Raw genomic sequence first — 21,898 nt, forward strand, 5'->3', positions numbered from 1 at the left:
CGGTCTTCCTTCTTCGATCACGGCTGGAAAGGCTGCAAATCACCACTGGCAAGAGAGGAATGACAAGAAAGTTTCGCCAAGATCGCCACAAGTGCTGCCGCTGAGGATGCAGCGAAGGGATCAAGAAGAGCTCAAGAAATTCTCGAGCGAGCTCCAGCGCGCTAACGCAGCTCCTCTGAGGCATCACCTCAGGGATTACGACGACGAGCTCCCGGTCTTTGACAACTCTGGTGAAGAACATGAAGAAGAAGAACAAGAGGATTTGGTCGTTGAGAATGGCGAGTCCTTCAGCTCTTGCCGAGGCGCCACTACCATTTCTTCTTCCACGCAAGAAAACCCCAAGGCAATGATCGCTGGCGCCGCTGGAAATGGCACTCCAGTCATTCCCAAGATCACTGCTTACGTCTCTATCTCCGGATCATCGTCAGAGGTACGTAGATGAGTTCTTTTCGCTCTTTTGCTCTCTCCACCAGGTTCTCACTCCGTGCTATACAGATCATCGAAGAAACTGGAAGCGAATCCAGCCTCGCCAACAGCGCAAAGATGAGAGTCGCGTATGGTCATCACAACAAAAAGAGAGGACTTTCAATGGAGAGTTCTTGCAGAAGTAGCAACAGCAGCAGCAAGCAGGACGTCGTGTCTCTCGAGTTTCTGGACGAGTTTTGCCGCATCTCGGAAGTAACTTCCCACTCGAGTTCTTGCTCCGAGGCCTATCTCAAGGAAAACCCGGGCGCCAGTAAGGTGGTGGTGATGCCAGTCGATGCCGGGGATATGTTTTCCTGCATCCGAGCTCGCCAGCGCTTAGCATCATCGTCATCTTCAGAGGAACAGGAAAATCGAGGAGAACGTCGTGCCGACATAAGTTTCCTGGAGTTCCTGTGCTCCCAGGCGCAAGCCGGGACTAATGGCGGTGGCGGCAACACGTCAAAGACCGAGAGTTTATCCGGTAGTCCTGGATCATCCAAAAAGAGGCCGAGCACCAGCAGCAGCAACTCGATGTCCGAGTCCACGACGAAGAAGCCGAGGGTGGGCGACGAACTTAACGCACGGATGGAAATTCTCAAGCTCTGCTCGCCGCCTGGAAGCACAGAAGCAAAGCCAGCAGCTGGTCGAACGCAAAGTTTCGAGGAAGAGAAATTAAGCATGCCATACCTGAAGAGAGTAAGCTCAGCTCAGTTTTCTTATACCTTCCTCACGAGTTTTGTCACTGCTTTGTTCCAGGTGCTGGATAGTCGTCGCGACGGCAAGCCAAGGCTGGTGTACGATACGAGATCACCGCCATCGACGCCAGGTTCTTTTCGATCGACACCGTTTGCGTCAGTTGGATCTTCCTTCTCGATGGACGACTTCAACACAAGGAGGTCTCTCTCTCCGTGCACGCCGCCGTCGGCCTCGTTCACTTCCGCCGGAGCTCTAAGCCCGGAGGAGATGACGGCCATCTGGAATGCTTTCCAAGAGGCCCAGCTCGCGCAGTAGAAGAGAAAGAGCGAGAGAGACACCGGTCTGTGAGAATCCTGTAAATTACAAGAGTAAAAGAGTTCTACAAAGTTCACCTCACTCGCAAGAACAGTATCTTCCGAGAACCTTGGAAACTTGTATAGGCATCCGAGAACCTTGGAAACACTCACAAGAACAGTCTTCCGAGAACCTTGGAAACCAAAGACGAAAAAGAAAAACCACTCTTTTAAGTCCTACATAAACGATTACTATACGGCATATACACATACACGGAGACCAACTTAACGAGAGAAAAAAACGAGAAGAGCATTACGACTCGAGAGAGAGAAAAAACGAGAAGAAAAGAGCATGCAACCCGAGAGAAAAAAAAGAGAAAAAACTCACAATGAGACTTCCTCTCCTAATAGCCAAACCAGCTCGCGACCCACAAGACAAGGGGACCTAACAAGAGTGAGAAGAACTTCGCGAAGAAAGGAAATGCAGGGAACGCTAGAGTACCTAGCATGAACCAGTTGAAGCTGAGCAAGGCGACGGCATCAAAGCCGAACCTGGATTGCAATTTGGAGAAGAATTGAAAGACGTTAGAGAGGGACATGCCAACCACCATGAACAAGGCAACCACCAGAGGCATACACGGGTCCTCGGCCTCCCATGCAATGAAACCCACGAGCAAAGAAAGCACGGCACTGAAAATGCTGGATCCCAACGCCACACCCCTCCCCTCCATGATCATGCTGTCATCAAAAACTCCACTTGGCTTACTAGAGTTTTGCTGGTTTTGATGCTGCGTGTGTTGCTGCTGCTGCTGGTGATGGTGGTGGTGATCCTTTGTAGAAAACCTGGCCCTCGCTTTGGACTTCCTCTCCTCCTCCAGCTCTCTCAGCTTCACGTTTTGAGACTCTAGTTCCTGGACCTGCGCATTGATTCAGTTAATCACGTAATTAGATTGTGGAAAAATAAGTTTTTCCTCTTACCCGGGCCTTGAGCAGCTTGAGCCGGTCTATGGATTTCTCCCACTCGCCTACAGCCTGATCAAGCGACTCCTTGATACGCTTCCGGTCCCTTGCAGTGACTTCCAGCCTCCTCTCCAAGTCGCCTTTCTTCTCGCTCACTTCCTCATAGTGCTGCTGTAGCTCTCGAAGCTGCGCCTCAAGCTGATCAAGCCAAGAACATTAGTGCCACAGAAAGAGAGGAAGAAAGGGAGAGAACTTACTAGCTTCTCCCTCCTTGCGGCGTTCAAAAACCGAAAGGGAGAGGTGATAATCCCCACCACAAGGGTGAGGAAAATGCTCCATGCCGTAAAGTAGAGATGGAGCGAGAACCAAAAGATCTTCCGCCACGGCCGTGTTGTGCTGTCAAGAATGGAAGTTACCAGAGAGACGACCAGCCCGATCATTGTTTCTCTGCCTCTGCCTTCCTTGGCACCTTTTCCTCAATCCAAACTCATCCTGCCAAACAGTGCCAAATACCCATCAGAGCAAACGAGAGAAACGCATAGGGCTTGCGGAGCGAGCAGCTAAGCGAGTCCCTGGAATATTCTCGGAGCCGATGCGTTCCACTTGGCACGCTCTGCATGTTGAAAGTTTCAACTTCGAGATAAGAAGTGAAAGAATATAAAAAAGAACAACAGTACCAGAGGAGGCGATCTAGATGAATAAGGTGGCGATCACCGCGACGAGCATGGAAGCGAGGATCAGCGAGGCCACCGGACGCAAACTTCCAGCTCCACCGCTGCAAGCCTCCCCAGTCCCGCTGAAGCAACCGGTCTTTTGGTACTTGGCCTTGGAATCCGAGAACGAGAAGCTCGACTTTGGCGTCCCATTGCTGAGGAGGACGCACCAAAAGTATGGAGCGCCGCCCTCGTAGCCGCTGATCCCGACTCCAAACTCAGTGTGGTTTGAGCTTTGGAGCGTCGCCAGCGTGCTGGACTCTTTGAAGAGAAGGCTGGAGAAGGCGTAGCGAGCGTCGCGGTACTCGGTCTCGCAGGCGAGGATGGTTCCAGTGATGTCGGCCACCGAAGATGGATCCACTCCGCAGTTGTCTGCGAGCGTTGTCTTGAAAGAGGCCTCTGGTGGACGCTGGCCGTTTGGGCCGACGTCGCTGCATTGGCCTTGGTATGCCTGGATGTACTGCAAGGCCACGCAGCCAAGTCCCGGATTGTTGTAGAGAGTTGGGAGATTGGCGGCGGTGAGGTTGCGATTGATCTCACGGGCCAATGCATCAGCAGGATCTGGAAAAAAAAAACAAAGAAGCACACGATTCTTGCCTTAGATAACTGAGAGTTATTGAAAGAACAAACATCTAGAAAACCCGGCTTTAGAAACGGAAAATGTAAACTCGGTCGACCAGCGAGAAACTCTATGCGAGAAACTCCAACGAGGAAATGTAGATTCCCCGATGCGTCGATCCAACATTCACAGAGACTCTACCAGGCAATCGAGAGAAACTTATGATTTAAGAATCTAGCAAGAATTCTCCCTCCCAACGCTGGAAATAAAACATCTCGAATGTTAATCGCCCAATCTGGAACCTCGCCACGACCTACATTGCCTGGATCTACGACCTAGGGATGCTTACTCTTAACGGATTTGCCGATCGCCGTGGCCGCCACAGCCGCGAGGAGCACAAGAAGCCGCATTGCCACCGCCATGATATTTAGCCCTAGAAAATGAGAAATCTATTTTGCCCCTTAAACTGCTTCAAACTAGATTGTCCCTCTGCAAATCTTGATATTGTTCGTTGGCCTGTGGGCTCCATCTTGATGACATGAGCTTGATGGTCGGAATCAGCAAGGTGTCAAGGAGCAACAGCACTACGGTCAAAGAAGAAGGCATCTATAGCTTTCAATCTCTAGAAGGTGCATTGCACTTTTTTGCTTGGACGAACGTTAGGATGGATTAGATTCTGAGAATTTAATTAGGTACTTTTTGTGCTTGGTTTAGAAACAAGTGAGAGAGAGAGAGAGAGAGAGAGAGTAATTTGGTCCTGAACCATGAATTTTTTGAATTGCTTCAACTATAGTCTCTTTGAGAACTTTCTTTCTACCACTCTACCACATGATGAAGTGGATGGATCGATCCAGAAAACCTGTAAACTGAGACGCTCTCGCCATCTAGACATCTCCTTCCAACTTCCTGGGCTAGAGGATCCGGTTCACAGTTCATGCGGCTTCATATCCCTGCATGAGTCACGCAAGTAATGGTTTTCTTTCAGTGGGCAGAAACTCTGGCTGCACAACATTGCAGTAATCACCATTAAGCTATCATCCCAGAAGCTGTACGGGCTTGCAATTGCCACCAACTCATACTGCTGGTTCACACTGCAAAATTCAGTGAGATTTACATCCTCTCTTCCTAGAAAATTTGTATTCTTCATTGTTGGCTTGGTGCCTGCAGCAGTCCTTGAAAGGTGGTGAGTCATTTTGTATATTTTTCCTCAATTCATGTGGCAGGGAAAAAAGGTCAGTTCGTTGTCCCTATTTCTTTTAGGAAACTGTACCATACATGAAGTATACTCCCCAGCATTCAAATCAGACCAGATTACTCTCAAATCGGTACAAAGTAAAATGGCAATTTAATTCAGGGATAGGGCAAAGCAAAAAATCTGGTAATTGTGCTCCCTTAAGAAAAAGACATGGAACATGGAACTCCAATCAATGGTGGCCTAACGATCCTAAGCGATGCCAGCCTTAGGAGGTGCCGATTCCACCACTGGCGTGTGAATTTGCAAGGAAGTCTGAATTTTCTGTTGCAATGTCCTAACACATAATGCAAGAGAAAACGCAGAGCATAATTTGAAGAAGAAGAATATATACAATTTAAAAAGTAGCAAATATAACAACACCAAAGTAGCCTTCACAGTGTAGTACACTTATTGACTTTTGATAAGATTTTCTTAAAATTCATAGAAAAAATTCATTTGAAATAACAGGTCAAAGTTTTACTAAAATGTATATATTTAAATAAAAAATAAGTATTTACTTATAAATTTTTGAAAGATTTAACTAAAAAATAATATAAATTTGCTAGGCAAGCACTTGGTTTAAATGTTTCTCATTGTTTGAATCATAAATAATGCTATCATATGGCATTTGTATGTATCAATAAATTATCTAGAAAGGCTTATGCAACCCAAACTCTTCAATATACACTCCTTATGATGCTTCTCATATTCAACCAAGGATGCAAGTAGTCTTGACATAGCAGGTTGCAAGTTGTGCATGCATGGAGACCAAGGCTAAAACTCCAAAACATATACAAAAGAATCAATCATGCTTTACCCTTCGCTCACTCATTGCTACAAGTTTGCTGACAAGTCCCTAAGAACTAGAGTGAAACCACATACCCATTCAAAATGGATATATAAGATTTGCTAGAAAGATTTTCATTCCTCAAAGCCTTCTAATTTTTCATTTATCATCAATTGAAATGTTACAAGTGCCTTTATCAATCCAAATAATATCATTGTAAATTCATACAAACTTTTTGGAGCTCAAAAAATTGTCTTTGCCGCAGCAACAAGATCTACAGGTATTTGCCAATACCCTGGAGCCCTAAAAATGATTTGTCAGTTTGTAAAACACTTAACCCCATCTGATTTCGGAACAAGATATGACTCAATAACATATAAATACATGACTTGTAAATGACTCCTAAGTCAAAAGATCTACAGTATAGTACTATTTTAATTGGACACAAGACTATGCTAAATGCGTATAATAGACTTAGTTTAATTAGTGGGATCAAAGAGCTTTGGGAAATGAGCTCTAGATTTTCATCCCATTCTACAAGAGAGGGCTTAAAAGGTGAAAGAAGAAAATCTTAAATAATAATCTTTGAGTTTTGGCAAATATAATTAATAGCAACAAAGGAAGGATGTCTTGGAATAGTGAGTAGGTTCTTTTCAAAGTCATAATAAACTCTAATAATACACAACCAATTGACACCCAAAATGATATCATAAACTTGATTAGGCATCACTTCTAATGGAAGAGTGTGCTTATATTCCCCAAGTTTCAGAGGCACATATGCCATAGACAACAATCAGGTGGAAAACTTTTTATTATAAAAAATGGGACTTCTTGTCATATCAGTGTCATAAATAACCCTAGAGAAAACATATATAAATTTTCAAATCCTTATAAGAAATAATACACCTCTCTTTATTCACAATAATAAGACATATTTTACTATCTATGCATGTTAGAAGAAAGGCAAGATGTGTATAAATCCTCCTCTTACCTTTAGATACATCCATTAGTTTTCCAAATGATTAACAGAAAGCATTTCACTACTATCATAATCTTGAGAGATACAATTGCTTAATGATAGTTCCCTCACTCTACTCAAGATTGGCACATCCATGTCTATAAGCTTCTCCTTGACTATGTCTGTGCTCATGACCACAACACCACTATAGCACCAAAATCTCAAGTTGCTATAGTTGAGATGGGATCAACATCCATAAGAACTGTAAAAACAACTAGGTGAGATATACTTGATGAGAGTGTTAGATATGGCTTTCCTCTACTCTATGAGTAATCACAATGGCATCATTAAAGGCAATATCCTTTCACAAAAGCTCTAATAGGACTATAGACATGATAGAACAATCTTAGCTTGATGGGCTTGAACATAATAAGATCCACACAAGCTAATCAAGGCCTTGAAATCAATTTGCCTCACCACAATTTTAACATATTATCTACTGAGGCAACTTCATTTACATGGTACCAAAAAGCTTGTAAAAAACCATGCAAATGAGGAAGAAACTTTTGAAGTTTGGCCATATCATCCTATCCATGATACATGATTATTATCCCAAAATGGTTAATCCATGAGTTATATGCAACCCATGATGCAAACATGGGTTGTATCCACTGCATGTATGTGGGGGCACTTAAGCTTCCAACCAAGTGTTGCAACCAACTATTGCATCCCCACTTGGTTTTGAGCCAGCTATGCAAACATCAAGGTTAAAAACTGCTCAAGCCCATTAGAAGCCCACATATGTGCCACCAGTTAAAGGACCCCAAGAATAATAAATTAGGATTACTAGGATACTAGACTAATAGCAAATCTTAGGTTGTATCTGTGTGCTGCATGTATGGTATATATGTATACCAGTCTCATAAATATAAGGAAAATATGGAGAGAATTCTAAAATATTAAGAATAAAACTTGTGATGCAACAATATAAATCCTTTTCAATTTAATTGAATATTGCCATTATTAACAAAGTAAGGTCCCCAAGAAGAACCCATTCCGGTGCCCTCACTTCCTTCGATCCTAGCGTGGATTCATTCGCGGTGTTGGGTTTGAATCCCATCCATCGGATTAAAGCGCTAGAAGATATTTCATCGCAACCGACGGTGGCGATGGGGCGCGCATTTGGAAATATCTCCCCAAGAACCCTAAATCGCCGCCATAGCCAATATATCTTATCCAAGCGGCAGGGTTTTGGGGTTTTGGCGAGGGCGCGATCGATCCGGCCATGGCGCTGATGCAGCAGCTCTCCTCTCCCAGGTACAGCGGGAATGTAGATTGGAGCAGCAGCGGCGGCGCATTGCCCAGTGCTGCACTCCCAGGAAGCTGCTGCCGATTGCCACCAGCGTTCTACGGCAGCGTAATCCGCGCGGCCAGAGCGGCGCCGCCGCGGGGCGCGACGAGAATCATGGCGTCGGCGGCGGAGGCTGCCGAGGCCAAGCCCCGGCGGGCCGCCAAGGACGTCAAGATCACCTGGGGCGTCCACAACGGCAAGACGCTGGGGATGCTCTCGGACGACTACCTCAACTGGCTCGTCAACACCGTCAAGGCGGAATGGGGGCGGCTGGCGCAGGAGGTGATCGACGAGCGCAAGGCAAACCCGAGCTACACGCCCCGCCCGCCGCCGCCGCCCCGCCAGGCGCCGTCCGAGACCTCCACCACCAGCGGCGGCGGCTTCTCGTTTGGATTCAAGCGCTACGCCAAGGAGAACATCGACTACATCCGGAGCGTGGACATCGAGGCCGGGAGGGACTATCCGGAGTGCTGCGACGAGCCCGAGTTCCCGAGCAAGGACGACTTCACTCGCTACATCAAGAACGCGGGCGATAACAAGGACTTCAAGGAGGCCCAGAGAGTCCACGCCCGAGTCTACAACAGTGAGTTCCGGAGGAACCGCTTCCTCGCCAACCTTCTGATCGACATGTACGAGAAGTGTGGCGCGCTGCTCGAGGCCCGCCGCGTCTTCAACTCCGTCAACCAGCCGGATATCGGGTGCTGGAACCTGATGCTCCGGGCCTACGCCAAGCACGGCGAGCTCGAGGACGCGAGGGAGGTGTTTGATCTCATGCCCAAGCGCGACGCCATGTCGTGGGAGCTCATCATCCGCGTCTACAACGACAAAGGCAACACCGAGGAGGCGGACCGGCTGCGAGCGCAGTCGGGCTTGCCGGACAGTGACAAGGGTGGCCGGGTGAGCGTGCCCGAGGTGAAGCCGCAGCTGCTGTGCTTCCACACCGAGAAGATGTCGGTGGCGTTCAACATCAGCACCACCAACCCTGGTACGCCGATGTGGTTCGTCAAGAACCTCAGCATCTGCGCCGACTGCCACAAGACGACCAAGGTGATCTCCAAGGTGATCAAGAAGCAGATCACCGTGAGAGACGCGACGACGTTCCACCACTTTGAGAATGGAGTGTGTACCTGCGGTGCGTGAGAGCAAAAGCTCGAAGATGGTCCATCTCTGTCCATCCATCACGCGACGAAAACAGCTACTTAGGTGCCGCGACACGGAGTTGAAGAGGATTTTGCGTAGTGTAGTCGATCTGGTTGGCCTCTGGAAGTCAAGGTGAAGGTAACGAAACAAAAGAGGAACCAGTGTCTCTCCTTACCAATACTTACTAGAGCTATAAGCAGTCTTAGTGTACACTTTGCTGTTCATTGTCCATCTCGCTTGTTATTGTCAAAAAGATCACAGCTTTGTTCTCTTTGTATTCATCTCTTTCGCCTCAGAAACAAGCTTGAAGATCATACTTCCTTCCGTCACGAGACAAGTATTTGACGAGAACATTTTGCGAGCTCTATTTCTCTGGAAGCAAAGGTGAATGCAGCAAACAAACAAGAAGATGATCTACAAGAGTTTCTCCTTGCTAGTACTTACTAGCTATAAGCATGTTAGTGTGATATTGTCAAAAGATCTCGTCGAGAAGCTTTGCAAACGCAGCTTTGCTCTTTGTATCCATCTCTTTTGCTTCTGTAAGTGAGCAGCCTGGTTACGTGCTGCCAAGAGCAATAAACTTACCAAAAGTTTCGTCCTCCGCCTTCTTCATTTGCTCGTGCATCTTTGAAGCCGCTTCTGATATCTCCGCTGCTACGACGAACACTCGCATTGTAACCAAAAAAGCCACAGTAGAAATAGAGCGGGGAATACCTTGCATGATTGACAGCTTCGTCTTGTCTACCGAAGAGGCTGCTTCGTTCACAGCATCAATTTTGGCGCGCTTCAGGGACAGCCATGTCTCCAGAGTCTGGCGTTCCCGATTTAGTTTAGAGGTCTCTCTCCTCACCTGGCAAAACAATGGTGAGCGCTTTGTAATAACAGTGGAACCGTGGAGAACTTTACCGAGAGGATCCGACTTCTAAGAAGATCCAATTCATTGTCCAGTTCAGCCTCTCTGGCAATATCGACTGGATCTGGTTGTGGAGTCTCTTCTTCCTTCTCTTCAGCCTGAATGAACCACCTTTGAATCTATTTAGCAACCAGTTTTGAAAAACAAGCTGACCTGAACGGTTTCTACTATCTCTGGTACATAGAAGCAGTTTGTTTTGCAATACTTCTCCCATCGCAAGAGATTTTTCTCAAGAGCCATTTGCACCTTTTCGAAAACAGTATCGACCGCCTGAGGCAGAAGCAAAAAATGTTGAGGACGAAACAAGAAAAAAAAATCGCAAAGGAAAAGTTTTAACCTCTTTCAACTGAGCTAGTTCTTCGTCCGACGAAATTTGCAGACGCTCGAGAAGGTGGCTGTAACAGGCAAACGATCAAAACCAACCCAGAAGCCACAAGAGAGCACGAACTACCTTTCCAAGGCATCGAACCCGTCAATGTTGTGGTCATTCAACTGGACACAGAACCTTTGGTCAGGAAAAACACAGGCGGAAGGAAGTGACTTACTGCTTTGGCCACCTCCACAAAGAATTTTTGCTTATCAAAGTCTCCTTGCAGAGTAGCCTACAAGAGAAAGTACTCGCTTACAACAAGAAAAAGGGATCAAGAAGTCACAGGTTTTCTCAACCACAAACACAAACGCATACATTGCAAGCGAACTAAGAAAGAAGCGCACCTAAATGAGTGGAGGTTGGAACACGGCGATTTCGAAATAGCATGAACAGCAATGGAAGGATCACACCAACAATCATGATCACGGCTCCCACCAAATAACGCACCACTCCTGGTGGCTCTAGCTCAGTCTAGAACGAAAAAGAAAAACGAAATCCTTAGAAACTCCCCAATAATTTCACGCTCGACAGTGCAATAGAGGCTAGATCACGAGAATGCAGCGAAAATTCTTCCGCGCAAGATACTTACACTCATGCCGGACGGACCGATCTGCCAGCGCCAGCTCCCGAGCTACACGAAGATCTTCTCCTCCTCGCGAAACCCTAAATCCCATAGAATGCCAGTTTAAACTTTACCCTTGATTTAGGGCTTATGGAAGAATAGAGTGTAAGTTTCTAAGGATTTCGTTTTTCTTTTTCGTTCTAGACTGAGCTAGAGCCACCAGGAGCGATTCGAAAGGAGCAGGATATCGGCAGCTGCGAGAGATCCTACACGGCGGCGATCCCGCAAAGATTCGAGGAATTTCGTCGTGGAAGGTTTGGCGCTGCTGTGGAGTTATACACGCTTGCTGCAAGGCTGGCGATGGCGAGGTCCAACAGGTCCGAGGCCTGTTCAGCCTTGACAGGTATGAGCGGGCTCTCAAAGAGGCAGAGACGGTGCTTGGGCTCGACGGAAGAGCATTCTCAGAGAAGCTAGAGGAACTGCGGCAGTACGAGTTGGGCTTCTCCTTCCTCGCGTCAACAGGTCCTCGCAGGCGTGTGAGACGCACGAAGATGTAGTGCAGCTATGGCAAAAGGCAGCCGTGTTCGTCATCCAGAGCAAGTCTGGAATTTACAGGGATAAAGAAGGGGACGAAGTTACCGACCTCGTTGGTCTGGGATGATTGTCAACGGTGCTGGCCGCGTTTCTCACAGCGGACGTTCGAGCTGGAGACTTGCTCAAGCTGACAGTCCTCAAGCGAGAACAACAAAGGAGTACCGCTAGAAGTGTACATGCTGCTAGCAGCAACAGGTGGAAGCAACTTGTGTTTCGGACTACTCATGCTGCCTTGGCCTCACCGAAAGCACTTCCAGTTAAGCTTCTCCAGAGCAACTTTCTGGAAACTCCAGCTTTCACGACGATGTGAACTTTGTGGAGAAAACCCACCGGAGGTCAACCTCTTCTGGAAACCAAGCCTGAAACAGTTTGACGTGTCCCTGCGCCAAATGTTGTAGAGCTTTATGAGGCGCTGGCTCCTGTATTTCAAATGTCAGCTGGAGCGTGAGAGGCACGCTTATCAGAGACATGACAGCAGGCATGGAGCTCTTGAGGTGCTACGGCGGCGATCCTTTGGGCCCGAGAAGCTCTAGGACAGGTTGTCCGAGGTGCGAGCTCGAGAAGGAGATGGAGGATCGGCTGCAAGGCGTGAACGAGCAGTCCAGCAAGTCCAAAGGTCTGCTGAAGAGATTCTGGTTGCAGCAAAGCTAGCAGTGGAAGTGGAGAAAGTTTTGGCGTCCAGCCCGAAGGTGGTGAGAACTGTGTAATAACAATGCCAATCATCACAGCACTGTGTGGCTTCACTTTTAATATCAGTGATTCTGTAATGCCGCCAGTGGAGGAAGTGATATGGGGGTTTTACGAGACACTGCGTGTGATGATCCTGTGTGATCTGAGAAGCGTGGGAGTTTTGGAGGAAGTGCCGGTTGCTCGTTTTGAAACGAGCAACCATCCAGATGGCTGGACAACGCAAAGGTTGGCAGCGTATTGGTGATGGTTTGGAGGAGAAGATGCTCTTGCCCAGCTTCCCTTGAAATTGCAATGCTCTTGACTGAAAGCAAAGAGGAAACGCACGAGCTTGTGCCAGAGAAAGTTGAGAGAACAATTAAAGTTGGGTTTAATTCAGGTGGCAAGGTGATATGGCAGATGATAAGCAAAATTAAAGATTCTGGTATCAAGTAGTGTAGAGGAATCTTAGGTTTTGGAGTATAAAAGGTAGGAGTTTGAAGTCCAAGGGCAGGCCAGGCCTCACCCCTTAGAAGCATTGGCTCTTAGATCTAGTAAAAAGAGTTTCTTTCTAGATCTTTGTCTGGTTTATGATTAACATAAGCTTGTTTGAGTTTTGTAATTTGCATTCAGTCATGGAAACATGTGGAGTTCTGGTGTAAGAATTGGAAGAAGGCCCTGATTGGGCCGGATCAAAGCTGGGTGCATCTAAGGTAGCTAAAGGTGGGAAATTGATGAAAAAGCATTAGGTAGTTACCACATCGTACATCGTACCCTTCTTGGATCAGTCCTAACTTGGACTATTCACCCCACCTTTATATTGGAGAAGTGAAGTTTGCAATCTAATTTATTCATTAAAAGGTGGTAGTTTTGGTAAAATGGTGGGTGGGAACTCATCCCTATATGTTGGAGAAAGCTCTTAGAACCAAGAAAGATGGATTTGGGCTGACATAGATGAAAGGGAGTGTGTTCAATGTGTTCTAGAGGCAAGATTGGGGAATCTTGAAGTGGCGCTCAAGAGGTGGCAAGTCAGCTTGGTGAAGAAGGAAGAAGTTATTCAGCTACTAACAAGGCTTTTGGCAATAAAGTGGCACCAAGGGCTTTAATGTTTCAACCAAAGGGGGAATTTTGAATGCCCCAAGAGGAATATGCATTATTTGGTAGAGGGCAACCATCCATTGGTCAAGAATGAGGATCTCTATCATCTTTTGGGTAAGAAAGATTAGGCAAGGGAGCTTTTGACATGCAGTTTGAGATTCTTGAAGGTCAAGATGAATGAAATTAGTCATTTGATTTAAAATATGGTGTTAATGGTGGATTCTCAAACATTGAAGGGCAAATTACAATAATAAATCATCCATCAAGTGGAGAGGAGAAGGAATTTGTGTTTTTTGGGTCAATTATTCAATATAGAAGAAGAGTGAGAAATCAGAAGCTTATAGAGAGCAATGGCTAGAGAGTCATTAGGTGATTTGATTTGGGAGGAATTTGAGATGCCATGGAACTCACAGGACTTGTAAATGAGGATATATATGCCCCATCAGCTTCTAGCTCAATGTTCAAACTGACTAGGATCAATGATTTCCCCTCCATAAGTTTTCAAAGACATATTCCATGGGATTTTACACTCCCAAGCTTTCTTGGACAAGATTCCTCCACAGATATATAAGGTGAAGGTTGCAAAAGGGAAATAAACAATTTTTATAATAACTTAAGTTGTAAAAAAGTAGGTGATATTTGCGAAGGGTTCAATAGAGGAGGATGAAATGAGTAGGTTCTTGGACACTATTCCGGATGGTGAATCTAAAGTTGATATAAAAGGCATAAAATATAATAGTAAGGCATCCCATCAGTCTGGGTGGAAGCTTGATAGACACTATTTGTTAAGAAAGTAAGCATCTCTAATAAAAAGGTTAGCATATCAGTATTTTGAGGTGAAAATATAGGTGATCCACAAAAATATGAACAATATGCTTCAAGTAGGGGTGAGGGAGCTTTTAGATTTGTCATAGTATTTTTTTCATGGTACTAATGCCAAAGTTTGATGTATTTTTAAGGATATGTGTCAACTATAAACTGCTAAATGACATATAGCAAAAGATGCTTATCCAATGCCAAGAATGAACACAATGTTGAAGATAATTAGGGTTATTTATCTTCATTTTATATATTAGAAAGTTATCCAAGCAACAAGAAAAGATAACATTAATGACTCAAGGGGATTATTCAATTTTACTAGGATGCCATTTGAGTTATCAAATATGCTAACAACATTTCAAAGGATGATGAATGGAATCTTGACACCCCACAATACTTATGTTCATCTTTATTTTGATGATATCTTGATACATTTAGATTTTGTGGAAGATCACTTTAGGCATATGGATCAAGTACTAAAAGCTTTTAAGTCGAAGGTGAAGAAATGTATTTTCTTCACAAGGAAGGTGGAATTTTTGGGATTTTTTAAAATAAATAAAGGAATTAAGTTGAATTCAAATAAGACATAGGCTATAGAAGAGATGTAATAGCCATTGAATCTCATTGTTTTATGACTTTCTTCAAATAGAAGATTATAGTTTACAACTGAGGTATACCCATTGGTGCAATTACTAAAAAAGGGAAAGTTATATATCTGGACATAGGAAGAGGAGAAAGCATTTGGGAATTTTAAAAAGTTATTTGTTTTATCTCTAATATTAAACATACCAAACTTTTCTCTTCCCTTTTTCATCTAAACAAACTAGCAGTTCTATGCTATTACGGCAATTCTTTTAAATCAAGTTAGAAAATTTTCAAAGAAGGAAACTTTGATAAAGCAAGTGCTATATTACAGTAATTAAAAGCTTAATTTGCACCAGGAGAATTATGCTCCTACATAATGTGCAATGGTATGGGCTATATGTAAGGAATTTTGGCATTATCTATATAGGCATTATTTGGTAGAAAACAAGTCACTTTGCTTTGAAATGCATGAAGTAATAAAGAGGTTGGCTAAATGGGATATGAAGCTCCACCAATTCTTATTCAATGTTTACTATAGAACAGGAATCCATCACTTTACACTTTCTAAAATGTTAACAACAAGAATTAGAGCTTTTTGGGTTTTAATGGATTCTTATGCATTGCAATAAGAGAGGTGGATAATATACATTCATGTGAAATGTATGGAAATAAGACATAAGCAAGGAGGAAGTGCAAGTATTGTGGAAAGTTAGCCCATTAGAAATGCATCAAGGGATCAGGATATTAAAATTTTTGCTGAGGTGACTACAAAAAAGAGATTTGGAATGAACTTCCTTTAGAGGAAAAATACTTTGCTAGGGAAGTCAACATGCAAGGGTGAAGCTCATAAAGATTCCCACAAAGCTATGCATTGATCTCACCCAAATACTAAGAATCTTCATTATAAAATAACTACATGGCAATAACAATCAAGGTTAACAAAATGGGTTAAGACAACATTGTTAAAACGTAAAGAGCTAAAAGAAGTCATTGTATAGTTCTATAAGGATGTGATCTGCCAATATAGAGCTTTAGAGGTGATGCTCTTAGACAATGAGCAAAAATGCATGGTAGAATTTGAGAGATGTTTGAAATATTTAGTAATTTAACACTTGACAACTTGTTATATTTTCCTAAAGCAAATGGACTAGCAGAAAAGTTCATAAGAACTTTAATAACATTTATCAAAGCCAAGATTCAAGAAAAGAGAGTAAGGATTGTGAAATTGAAATGTATAATTCCTTTATACTTACGAAGATATAGGTTATCATTTTTTCTCCCAAAAGATTTTGACTTTTTGTCATGGAAGCATCCCCTTCTAATTCTCTCCTATTATTACATCCAAATGATTTTCCACCTTATATTGCCTTTATTCTCTCTTTTATCTTTTTTATTTATTTTTTATAAATAGAAAGTTTATATCTACACTATCATACTTTACATCTCTAAGATCTTTTCCTTATGTAAGCTTTTCATATTGCTATATAGTTAATGATAATTTTAATTATTTTAATTAAATATAATTGATTTTTCATTGTAATAGTTACTGATTATATTGTATAAGGTTTTTAAATAGTAAATAATCAATTTAATCACTTTTGATTATGATTTTGTTAGTCTTAAACTAAAGTATGGGTATCATTTTAATGAAATGGGCTTTATTTTATTTTGCAATATTACTTTAATGTACAGTTTACCATCTCATATTTGAATTTAAGACAAATCATGAAGCTTGATTGAGTGTGATGTTTTAACTATGTTTTGACCATGAAAGCTAAACATGATTGTAAATAAAGATCTAAACAATTAAAAGAAATAACTCAAGAGATGATCTATAAATATTCAAATATAAAAAGAAAAGATCCATAAATAAGAGTGCACCCCTTTTTCCAATTATTTAAGGGTCTTGGGATATTTGGGTTTAGCATCCTTAGGTTTGAGTGGTATTAGGTTAAATGACCTCTTGGGAAGTCTAAACTTAAAAATTTATATTTAGTATTAGAGGGATTTCAATTTTGACTTTCTTGGTTGGTTAAGAGAGTTATATTATATATTAAGATTAACATCTGGCAAGTCCAATTTACTTAGGCTAGGCTCAACCCGAGATTTAAGGTGTGAAAAAAACAAGGCTTTTAGGAGATTTGTGATTCTCAACTTCCATTCACAAGGGTGTGAACTTATAAATTTAAAATTTATGTATACTCACCCATATTTTCATGATATTAAATCCCATTAGATTCGAAGCCTCTCTAGAGGTAAATCTTAGTATGAATTTCTTAATCTTAACATAGTGCAGCCAAGAAGGCCCTTGATGCACTCACTCAATTAGAGATTTTACTAATGCTATTGGCTCCTAGTTTTCTCTTTTGATAGTTTTTAAAAAAAATTAAAAACAGTAAATAATCTACTTCAAGAGCACCCTATAGAATGTATCAAATGGATATCCAACATATAGCATGTAATATGCACTAACTCTTTTATTTTTATGTGTTTGTATATATGTGCATGTGTAGCATGTTAGATAGATTTACATCATATACTAGCTTCATGGATTGTTTAAACGTTTTCTATCTTATTAAAGCTTCTTCCAATACTTATTTCTATTTAGTCCAGCATAGTTGAATTCCTTGTTAGTATTGATTTATAAAAATAAATATTTATATATAATAATAAGGGCTATGCTAAGCTTCATCACAGTAGCATGGTTATAACTACTAGGCTTTTGTCATGGTTGCATAGCCACAGCCACTAGGCAGCTGTGACAAAAGGCATGGCAATGGCTAGGCAGCCATGGCCATGGCTTGTCTATTGTCATGGCTCTAAGATACTCCAACAGCTCCCTTTGAGAATAAAACCAAGATAGCAAGAACAAGAAGTGGAGGGTTGTTACAAAATAAGAGAGTCACAAAAACCATTGCCACAGCACTATGGCTACAGCCATGCAAAGACTTTTGACATTAATGCATCACTTGGAAAATAAAATAAAAGCACTCTAGAGCTTTTGGTGAAGATAAAGATCTTGAGAAAAGAGGCATCATAGTGAGGAAGGATCAGGGCCCGTGTTCACAACAGTATACATTGTTCATGAACATGGCCATGGGAACATGACCCATGGCCATGTGCTCTGGAATTGGATCCTAGGATAAGAAGAAGCTGCCACCATGGTGATAATAGTGTGGTTCCAAGAGAGAGTGCCATGATGCTAGCAGTGCCAATACAAGCTTGCCAAAAATCCTATGGGCTGAAATTAACAGTTAAAATTTATGTTCTCAATAATTTTGAAATATATTAGTCTTGATTCTTTGAATTTTTCTTTCTTATTGTTGTTAAGAATCTTCAAAGGATAAGATCTATAATTAGTATTATCAAAAACCTCTCAAGATAAGTTTTAATTTTCATTAGTATCATATAAACTTTGTTAAGAGGTAAGATGGTTTAAATAAATGACATGTTGATATTAATTCAAAATACTTTTTAAAAATGTGTAGCAAGAGGCATTGCTAGTCTGGAGAAGTCATTTAACTCATTTGACCCTTAGTGTATTTTCATGAAACTAAATAACATTCATATTATTAAGGAATTTCTCTAGTACCTTTTTTTTACGACATAGAGGCTTGCATTTCTTTCAAAGGTGATTTAGTAAAAGGCCTGAGGGCACATGCCATTCTATTTCTCAGACCGGTATTGAGATATACTAGTGCAAAGGGCCACATGCCATCACGCCTCCTCTGATTCAGATTCAGATTGTTCACCTTGAAATAAAATACATTAGAAACTTAGTAAAGGAATATTAATGAATCTCACCTTGAACCCGGGTTATGAATGCTCTTGCTACATCTCTTGCATGGTCTGGCAAGGTGATGGTGGCACTCTGCTTCCGCATCCAACCATGCACAACATTATCCACCGATATGCTCATGCTGGGATCCCTTGGATTCAGCACCCATCTCTTTTCTATGCAATCCTTCGTATATCTGGAACTTGGCTTGAACCACTCCACAGTTACATTGAAGGAGTTAGTTTCCGTGTCCTCTGCATCAGTGATGCAGCGCCCCACCCATATCATTTGTTTTTTATTACTGGGTCTGACAAGCACGACCATTCCTTTGCAGACCTGTACTGGATTGAATGTTGAATCCGGCTTCTTGTTCCTCGGCCCACAATAGTGATCCTCAACATTGTTATCTGTCACTGCATTTCCAGAGGACATTGTTCCGCTACTATCTGGTGCTCTGGGTTCTGGCCAAAAGGACTCTTCTAATTCTTCATATACAACCGGCCCATTTTGGATAGCAGATATAATCTTCTCCCAGTATTCGAGCAAAGGCTTGCACCTCTTAAAATAGGATTCTCCACCAAACACCAACCCCCTCTTCCAGAAGGCAATATGCTGTCTAATCCCGGCCACTATACTTTCCTGGTCTTTGAGTCCATCCGGGTGCATCGGCCGTGGGGAACCCTGAGGAATTATAGGTTCCCCAGTTATGGGATCTCTCTTGAAGAGTTCAATGCCATCCACTGGCAGCCACACTGTGTCCCATTCTCTCATCTTGTACCTCATCACTAGAGCACCGTCACGCATGCTGAAATGAAACTGAAGAGGCTTGGAGTGGCCAATCAGCGTTTCGGATCCGTCCCTGATATAGCCTCTTACAAACCCCTTAAAGTCTGGAACCTCTGTCACAAGTGCAACTTCAATAGTGCCTTTGATGCAATTTTGGAATTCATCGTAGAGTTGTGGGAGGGTGAGGACATTGGATCGCCGGAGGGACTCTGCCAGGTGACTGAACATGGCATCGACGTCTTCATGAGTGTGCCCAACCATGAGAAAGCCAAGTGTAACCGTTTCAAATATGCCTTTGGCAACAAGCATCGCCAAGTACGCGAAGACGTACATGTTTTTGTTCTCACTGCCAGCATTGTCTGTTTGGAGCAGAAGATGGGGTGGAAGGCCACATTGGCCGCAAGAACTTCCTTGAGATTCTACTTCGTTTGGATGAGGCTGTGCATTCACCGGGCGACCAGCCTCGTCGGAATGGCATGAGGCCTCACATGATAACCCTACAATCTGACGGCCAACATATTCACTGGGATGGCATGGGGACCCACGCGATACTGCAAGCCTTTGCTCCTCCTCCAGCTGAACCCTGTATGGGGTTCGATCGACAAGGGCCTTATGCAAGGGTTGGCCGTTCAGCTCAGTCTGCGCACTTTGCAGAGACCTTAAGTGTTTTGCTAGGGACGCAATCATCATGTTTGCACCCCTGCCACCCCATAGAGGTACAAAGAAGTTCCCATAGTTCTGGGCACCATGCCCATGAGCGATTATGCCAAACAGAGACACAGGCAGCTGCATGGATGAAGAGATTGCCTTGGGGGCAGGATTGAGTCGAGGTAAGCACGTCTTTTTCTGGTCCATTTTGTCGTGGATGATGCAGAGGTAAGAGTCAGGTCTCTCCATGGAGAGAATCCTGTTATGATAATATGCAGTCCTGCAGCTTCTCTACTCGATGTTGTGGTCGAGCCGCCTTCTAACCAACGTCTCTCGCTCTTGAGCGCTGCAAGAATTCTTCGACAAAGCCATTTTGATAGCAGTGCACTCGTCACACTTTGAAAAGCTGGAGTACTTTCCTATACTCACATCCCTGAACCTGTTGCTCCACAATCTACTAAATCTAGATTGGCTCAGCTTCCTGTAGCCATTACTCTAGAGTTCCCGATTCACATCTTCCAATATGGCCCCCTTGGTATACATGGAAGGGAGAACTCGTTGGGTGTCTCGTGTTCCATCTTCCAAGAGGCGGGTTTTATGTGGTTGCTGCTCGCTACATGTCTCGACAAACCTCTTGAAGATTGCCTCTCCATATACAACATGACCCCTGGTTTTGTGCGTACTGTCGTTCCCATGGACTGCCTGTTGAACCCTTTGTTCCTCGAACTCAGTTTTGATTCTATAGAATGTGCTTCGAGGGACTCCATAAATGATTCTCCATGCCTTCATGCAGACCAAACCCCTCTGGAAGACCATGCCCCCCACCTGATGTTCTGAAGCATCAACAGATGACCGTAATGCCTCATACACAAAATTGCGAGTTGCCTTCCAGGACAATGTCTTGTATCTTGCTCTCTCCTCTTCAATAGCATCCCAATCAGCATGTTGACAGCACCTCCTCTTGCAACAAGCAACTGTCGAGACCATTCGAACCTCCATCGCCATTTTCTGCCTTTTCGGTTCGTTGCTCAGATCCCTTTGGCTACGCTGTAGGAAGGTGTACTTTCTTTTCCCATGAAGAGATGTTCTGTCATCAGTTGTAGTGGTGTTTGATTGTGAATCCTTCACATTCTCAAACACTAAATGCCTCAATTTCCACCGCACAATGCTTCTAATAGTCAGACTGTTTTCTTCTGTGTCAACAACCTCTAAAATCGCAACTCCAATATCATCCCAGCCCAATTCTTGATTAGCAACCGCATCTCTTGGATCGACAACTGTGGCTAAGCCCTCAGCTACCACCTCCCCCTCGGGGTTGTTTAGAAACACCTTTGCCTGAATCCATGTAGCACGGTTCTTAAGATCCACGGAGGGAACATGTGTCGCACTTGCGCTGTCCCCAACATCTGCTTTCTTCTGCAGATTTTTCAAGGCAACAACAACATTTACCCCGACGACCATCTCTCCTCGTTCAATAGCAACCACATTCCCATCGAAGACAGTTTCTACTGATACAGCAGCATTGCCTTCCCCAAGCCTTTGACAGTGTATAACAATGTTCTGATCCATAGACACAAGGGTCCCTTTTGCAACTCTCTTCCCACCATTCAAAATGTAAACCTTTTCCCCAACCCTGAAAGCCATTCTGAAAGTGCAGAAAAGAAGTTAAGACCATACAAAAAATGATTGGAAAATGGCCTAAATCATAACATACCAAATAGCATGAGGCCACATGCCATTATTCAAACATGCTATTGACACCCACGTGAAATTTCGCATTCACAAAATTGGCATGAGCCCTCATGCCATTAATGGTACCACTAATGGCATGAGGCCTCACGCTATCTTTGGCCCCTGCTAGCCTGTTGCTATATTCCTTTTGCCTTGTTGCAACTGTATATATTTTTGTGTGCGTGACTAGTC

The 21,898-nt window shown here is 43.5% G+C and overlaps 5 protein-coding genes across 9 annotated transcripts; 2 read left to right on the top strand and 3 right to left on the bottom strand.

Annotated features, from left to right (window-relative positions):
• The first annotated feature begins 47 nt into the window (after positions 1-47).
• LOC9642674 lies at positions 48-1,557 on the top strand. Its single transcript, XM_024673086.1, has 2 exons — positions 48-1,161; positions 1,222-1,557. Exons 1-2 carry the CDS (start codon positions 439-441, stop codon positions 1,474-1,476), a joined length of 978 nt encoding a protein of 325 aa, XP_024528854.1. The 5' UTR covers positions 48-438; the 3' UTR covers positions 1,477-1,557.
• LOC9642675 lies at positions 1,505-2,876 on the bottom strand. Its single transcript, XM_024673101.1, has 3 exons — positions 2,672-2,876; positions 2,433-2,612; positions 1,505-2,371 (listed from the first exon to the last, which is right to left on the bottom strand). Exons 1-3 carry the CDS (start codon positions 2,852-2,854, stop codon positions 1,859-1,861), a joined length of 876 nt encoding a protein of 291 aa, XP_024528869.1. The 5' UTR covers positions 2,855-2,876; the 3' UTR covers positions 1,505-1,858.
• A 116-nt stretch (positions 2,877-2,992) lies between these two features.
• LOC112345774 lies at positions 2,993-4,136 on the bottom strand. 2 transcript variants are annotated; one of them, XM_024673159.1, is made up of 3 exons: positions 4,036-4,136; positions 3,092-3,688; positions 2,993-3,027 (listed from the first exon to the last, which is right to left on the bottom strand). In XM_024673159.1, the coding sequence occupies exons 1-2, from the start codon at positions 4,106-4,108 to the stop codon at positions 3,105-3,107; spliced, it is 657 nt and encodes a 218-aa protein (XP_024528927.1). In that variant the 5' UTR covers positions 4,109-4,136; the 3' UTR covers positions 2,993-3,027; positions 3,092-3,104. The 2 variants fall into 2 exon arrangements, with proteins under 2 accessions (XP_024528927.1, XP_024528920.1); XM_024673152.1 differs by lacking the exon at positions 2,993-3,027 and having other exon boundaries at positions 3,035-3,688.
• A 3,734-nt stretch (positions 4,137-7,870) lies between these two features.
• On the top strand, positions 7,871-9,425 carry LOC9642676 (pentatricopeptide repeat-containing protein At2g15690, mitochondrial). The gene has a single exon (XM_024673019.1). It carries the CDS (start codon positions 7,951-7,953, stop codon positions 9,154-9,156), a length of 1,206 nt encoding a protein of 401 aa, XP_024528787.1. The 5' UTR covers positions 7,871-7,950; the 3' UTR covers positions 9,157-9,425.
• Positions 9,426-9,496: 71 nt separating this feature from the next.
• On the bottom strand, positions 9,497-11,124 carry LOC9632742. Of its 4 annotated transcripts, none has more exons than XM_024673181.1 (9): positions 11,029-11,124; positions 10,615-10,671; positions 10,521-10,561; positions 10,407-10,464; positions 10,223-10,339; positions 10,063-10,167; positions 9,871-10,006; positions 9,742-9,807; positions 9,497-9,690 (listed from the first exon to the last, which is right to left on the bottom strand). In XM_024673181.1, the coding sequence occupies exons 1-9, from the start codon at positions 11,032-11,034 to the stop codon at positions 9,629-9,631; spliced, it is 648 nt and encodes a 215-aa protein (XP_024528949.1). In that variant the 5' UTR covers positions 11,035-11,124; the 3' UTR covers positions 9,497-9,628. The 4 variants fall into 4 exon arrangements, with proteins under 4 accessions (XP_024528949.1, XP_024528942.1, XP_024528946.1 ...); XM_024673174.1 differs by having other exon boundaries at positions 9,497-9,693; XM_024673178.1 differs by having other exon boundaries at positions 9,742-9,810.
• Between the last annotated feature and the right edge of the window lie 10,774 nt (positions 11,125-21,898).

The sequence above is a fragment of the Selaginella moellendorffii genome, unplaced genomic scaffold, assembly GCF_000143415.4.
Source record: "Selaginella moellendorffii unplaced genomic scaffold, v1.0 SELMOscaffold_0, whole genome shotgun sequence".
Taxonomy (NCBI): Eukaryota; Viridiplantae; Streptophyta; class Lycopodiopsida; order Selaginellales; family Selaginellaceae; genus Selaginella; species Selaginella moellendorffii.

Excerpts from the sequence above, each read along its gene's own strand:
- LOC112345774 (XM_024673159.1), bottom strand. The coding sequence starts at position 4,108 with ATGGCGGTGGCAATGCGGCTTCTTGTGCTCCTCGCGGCTGTGGCGGCC. Across the intron at positions 3,689-4,035 it reads GATCGGCAAATCCGTTAAGA|ATCCTGCTGATGCATTGGCC; the intron begins GTAAGCATCCCT and ends TTTTTTTTCCAG.
- LOC9632742 (XM_024673167.1), bottom strand. Across the intron at positions 10,562-10,614 it reads TTGTGGAGGTGGCCAAAGCA|TTGAATGACCACAACATTGA; the intron begins GTAAGTCACTTC and ends TTCTGTGTCCAG. Across the intron at positions 9,811-9,870 it reads GAAGCTGTCAATCATGCAAG|CAGCGGAGATATCAGAAGCG; the intron begins GTATTCCCCGCT and ends TGTTCGTCGTAG.
- LOC9642676 (XM_024673019.1), top strand. The coding sequence starts at position 7,951 with ATGGCGCTGATGCAGCAGCTCTCCTCTCCCAGGTACAGCGGGAATGTA.
- LOC9642674 (XM_024673086.1), top strand. The coding sequence starts at position 439 with ATGAGTTCTTTTCGCTCTTTTGCTCTCTCCACCAGGTTCTCACTCCGT. Across the intron at positions 1,162-1,221 it reads GCATGCCATACCTGAAGAGA|GTGCTGGATAGTCGTCGCGA; the intron begins GTAAGCTCAGCT and ends GCTTTGTTCCAG.
- LOC9642675 (XM_024673101.1), bottom strand. The coding sequence starts at position 2,854 with ATGATCGGGCTGGTCGTCTCTCTGGTAACTTCCATTCTTGACAGCACA. Across the intron at positions 2,613-2,671 it reads CCGCAAGGAGGGAGAAGCTA|CTTGAGGCGCAGCTTCGAGA; the intron begins GTAAGTTCTCTC and ends TGGCTTGATCAG. Across the intron at positions 2,372-2,432 it reads TCAAGCTGCTCAAGGCCCGG|GTCCAGGAACTAGAGTCTCA; the intron begins GTAAGAGGAAAA and ends ATCAATGCGCAG.